General features: G+C 51.1%; 1 protein-coding gene across 1 annotated transcript in view; it reads left to right on the plus strand.

The window, feature by feature from the left end:
- Positions 1 to 3,657, plus strand: part of LOC105507377 (mitofusin-2-like) — a 21,847-nt gene extending 18,190 nt beyond the window's left edge. Inside the window, exons 6-10 of the mRNA XM_011935837.1 lie at positions 642 to 750; positions 859 to 966; positions 2,952 to 3,105; positions 3,319 to 3,386; positions 3,532 to 3,657. Of these exons, the coding sequence (XP_011791227.1) occupies positions 642 to 750; positions 859 to 966; positions 2,952 to 3,105; positions 3,319 to 3,386; positions 3,532 to 3,657 (565 nt within the window). The remainder of the gene's footprint in view (positions 1 to 641; positions 751 to 858; positions 967 to 2,951; positions 3,106 to 3,318; positions 3,387 to 3,531) is intronic.
- Positions 3,658 to 4,401: the final 744 nt, after the last annotated feature.

The following is a 4,401-nucleotide window of genomic DNA, read 5'->3' on the forward strand; positions in this document are numbered from 1 at the left end:
GGCCTCCCAAAGTGCTGGGATTACAGGTGTGAGCCATTGCGCCCGTCCTGGTATATCATCTTTAAAGTAGAATTACAAGTAATTCTGTTTTTATAAAAGCAATAGATGTATGTGTTTTTTAAAAACACTCATTTCCGCCACGCGTGGTGGTTCATACCTGTAATCCTAGCGCTTTGGGAGGCTGAGGTGGACAGATCAGGAGGTCAAGTGATTGAGACCGGCCTGACCAACGTGGTGGAACACCGTCTCTATAAAAATACAAAAAAATTAGCTGGGCATGGTGGTGCGTGCCTGTAGTGCTAGCTACTTGGGAGGTTGAGGCAGGAGGATCGCTTGAACCCGGGAGGCAGAGCTTGCAGTGAGCCGAGATCGCGCTGCTGCACTCCAGCCTGGGCGACTGAGCGAGACTCCGTCTCAAAAAAACAAAAAACAAAAAAACCAAAACACTCATTTCCAGGCAATCTGGAAGGCTAGGAAATGGAAAGTAAAAATCGGTTAACGAGGGCCGGTCCTGATTTCTCTCCCCTCGCTGGCTTTCTCCTCCATGACCTGCCTGCCTCACAAGTCCCAGGTCTGTTCTCAGCAGGAAGAATAGGGCTCCTGCTCTGCCTGATGATTTGGTTTACTCCTGTCACCTTTAGCCCTGGTATTGATGTCACCACAGAGCTGGACAGCTGGATTGACAAGTTTTGTCTGGATGCTGATGTGTTTGTGCTGGTGGCCAACTCAGAGTCCACCCTGATGCAGACGGTAACTCCTCCTCTGCCTTCTCCCAAGCTCCCACACCCCCTGGGCAGGCAGCTGATGGGCCCTTGGCTGTCAGGCTCCTGTTCCATCGAGGTCTTACCCTTTGTCTAGGAAAAGCACTTCTTCCACAAGGTGAGTGAGCGTCTTTCCCGGCCGAACATCTTCATCCTGAACAACCGCTGGGATGCATCCGCCTCAGAGCCTGAGTACATGGAGGAGGTTAGTGCCTCTGTTTGGCAGTTTGGGGAATGCCACCCCGAGGGAGCACTGCCTGCCACTAGGGTCACTTCATGCCCTCCTGGATAGGAGTCACTAGACTTCCCTGAATTAACTTTATTGCCAAATAATTCTCCAAATACTCTTCTATGGTATCTTCTGGTGGCTTTTCCCCTCTGCCATCCACTTTGCTGGATGCACCCTCTCTTCAAGCCACTCTCCCCTACGCTTAAAAAGGATCCCTGCAGCATTAGTGCATCTTCGGGGCCAGTGCTCAGTTTGGTTTCTGAGGAATTAGTATGGAACAGGCTCAGCTCTAGGGAGACCTCTGTGAAAGAGGCTGGAAAGAGGAATGGAGACTACTGATTCTAACTGGTGACTCACAACTCTTAGCTGTTTACTTATTTATTTAGAGACTGGGTTATGAGGCTGCCTAATTTTTGTATTTTTGGTAGAGGCGGGGTTTTGCCATGTTGCCCACTCTGGGTTTGAACTCCACGGCTCAAGCGATCCACCCGCCTCAGCCCCCGAAAGTTCTGGGATTACAGGCATGAGCCACCGCACCTGGCCTCACAACTCTAAATATGTGAAATGAAAGACAAACGGGGCATGGTGGTGCACACCTATAGGCTGAGAGAGGATCCCTTGAGACCAGGAATTTGAAACCACCCTGGGCGACATGGTACAACGCTGTCTCCAAAAAAATAAAGGGTAATAAGATTGATAATATGGGATGATGAAACATGCAGTTGCAGTCAATAGGCCGGAGTCCAAAATCTTTTTTTTTTTGAGATGGGAGTTTTGCTCGTCACCCAGGCTGGAGTGCAATGGCACAATCTCGGCTCACTGCAACCTCCACCTCCTGGGTTCAAGCAATTCTCCTGCCTCAGCCTCCCGAGTAGCTGGGATTACAGGCACCTGCCATCACGCCTGGCTAATGTTTGTATTTTTAATAGAGATGGGATTTCACCATGTTGGCCAGGCTGGTCTCGAACTCCTGACTTTAGATAATCCGCCCGCCTTGGCCTCCCAAAGTGCCAGGATTACAGGCATGAGCCACTGTGCCCGGCCCAGAGTCCAAATTCTGACTGACACTAGGCAGGCAGTGTGACTTTGGCAGATCCCTTGACCCTTCTGGTAAATCCAATTTCCTCACCAGTGTGATAAATAGACTTGTTGAGAGGATGAAATCTGTCAAAAACACCTGACACATGGTAGGTGTGTACAAAAAGCTGTTGTCACATTTTATCAGTAGAACTCCAGGTGTCAGAGCCAGGAGGGATTTTCTAGTGATGCCCACTCTTTTTGTAAACAATGCCCCAGGAGGACACGGCTTGTCAGAGTATAGCTCCTTGATTTAGGTTTCTTGACCCCAGGGTTCCTTTCCTTCCAGCGCACAAAAGTGAGGCACTATATAAGCTTAACAAGAGGCAGTCTAGGGCACGTTTAAGCATTTCTGCTTGTATATGCATAAAATATCTTTGGCAGGCTCTACGCCAAGTAACCCCCACACATTGATCTGGGAAACTTGGTGGTTAGAGAGCAGAATATTGGGAGACATTGCGCTGTGTATGTGTTTGTGCCTTTGGCTGTTGAGCCATGTGAATATGTTGCCTATTCTTTTTTTCCTCACTCTGTTGCCCAGGCTGGAGTGCAGTGGCACTATCTTGGCTCACTGCAACCTCCGTCTCCAAGTTCAAGCGATTCTCCTGCCTCAGCCTCCTGAGTAGCTGGGGTTACAGGCGCCCGCCACCATGCGTGGCTGATTTTTTTGTGTTTTTAGTAGAGACAAGGTTTCACCATGTTGGCCAGGCTGGTCTTGAACTCCTGACCTCAGTGATCCACCTGCCATGGCCTCCCAAAGTGCTGGGATTACAGGCGTGAGCCACCGTGCCCAGCCTCTTATGACCTATTCTTTTAATGAAAGAGGCAGGTGGGGGCTGTGGGGCCACCTGCACCCACTCTGGACACATTTGTTTGGGCTCCAGGTGCGGCGGCAGCACATGGAGCGTTGTACCAGCTTCCTAGTGGATGAGCTGGGTGTGGTGGATCGATCCCAGGCCGGGGACCGCATCTTCTTTGTGTCTGCTAAGGAGGTGCTCAACGCCAGGATTCAGAAAGCCCAGGGCATGCCCGAAGGAGGTAATGATGAGAACAGATGTCCTTCTTTTCCCTGATGTTTGAGACATTTTGTCTCATGCTGAGTCTCAGTAGAAAATCCTTCTGAGAAGGGGCTGCTGAGAAGAACAGAGTGAGAGGCTCTTGCTCTTCAGGCAGTGGCTTGGTTTCTGGGGATTTCATCGTTTTCCTCTGCTGCCAAGTTGTTTCTGGGCTAATGCAGTACAATTCTCCTAGGGGGCGCTCTCGCAGAAGGCTTTCAAGTGAGGATGTTTGAGTTTCAGAATTTTGAGAGGAGGTTTGAGGTGAGTCCTTTGATTCTGGTATATGGTGATTCTGTGCCTCCCCAGCTCCCACTGGCTGTGTCCCTGGCAGTGAAAGCCAGAGTCTGGCCCTTGGCTGTAGGCCCCTGGTGGCCCCCACCTCCCTCCGTGCCTTTGTGTGTTCCAGGAGTGCATCTCCCAGTCTGCAGTGAAGACCAAGTTTGAGCAGCACACGGTCCGGGCCAAGCAGATTGCAGAGGCGGTTCGACTCATCATGGACTCGCTGCACGTGGCGGCTCGGGAGCAGCAGTAAGAGTCCAAGACTGCAGATAGGTGGAGAGGGCTGCCGAGATGAGGTTGTTCCACCCCTGCCTTGGGCAGTTAGGACACGCCTTGATGGCAGGGCTGAGTCTCTGGGCTCCCATCCAGGGCCCTTTCCCTGGCCACCAGACCATGTTAGAGCCACATAGACAGCCTGGTGAGGAGGGCGGCTGGGTGCTTCATCACCCCACCTAGTCTGTGCAGCACGATTCCCTGTGTTGGAGGCCTTGGCCCATGCCCTGCTGAGCTCTGCAGCCATCTCAGAGCCTGAACACATTTTGAAAAACAACATTCCAGCCAGGAGCAGTGGCTCACACCTGTGATCTCAACACTTTGAGAGACCAAGGCAGGAGGACTGCTTGAGGCCAGGAGTTTTGAGTCCAGCCCAGATAACATAGTAAGACCCCATCTCTACAAAAATTTTAAAAATCAGCTGGGCGTGGTGGCCGCACACCTGTAGTTCCAGCTACTTTGGGAGGCTGAGGCAGGAGGATCACTTGAGCCCAGGAGTTCAAGGTTCCAGTGAGCTGTGATTGCACCATTGCACTCCAGCCTGGGCAACAGAGTGAGACCCTGTCACTAAAGAATAATATGAAAACACCTTGCTTCTATCACACAGAATTGACTTTCTCAATTGTTTATTTTATTTATTTATTTATTTTTGAGACGGAGTCTCACTCTGTCGCCCAGGCTGGAGTGCAGTGGCACGATCTCGGCTCACTGCAAGCTCCGCCTC

Source organism: Colobus angolensis, unplaced genomic scaffold (genome assembly GCF_000951035.1).
Source record: "Colobus angolensis palliatus isolate OR3802 unplaced genomic scaffold, Cang.pa_1.0 Scaffold149, whole genome shotgun sequence".
Lineage (NCBI taxonomy): Eukaryota > Metazoa > Chordata > Mammalia > Primates > Cercopithecidae > Colobus > Colobus angolensis.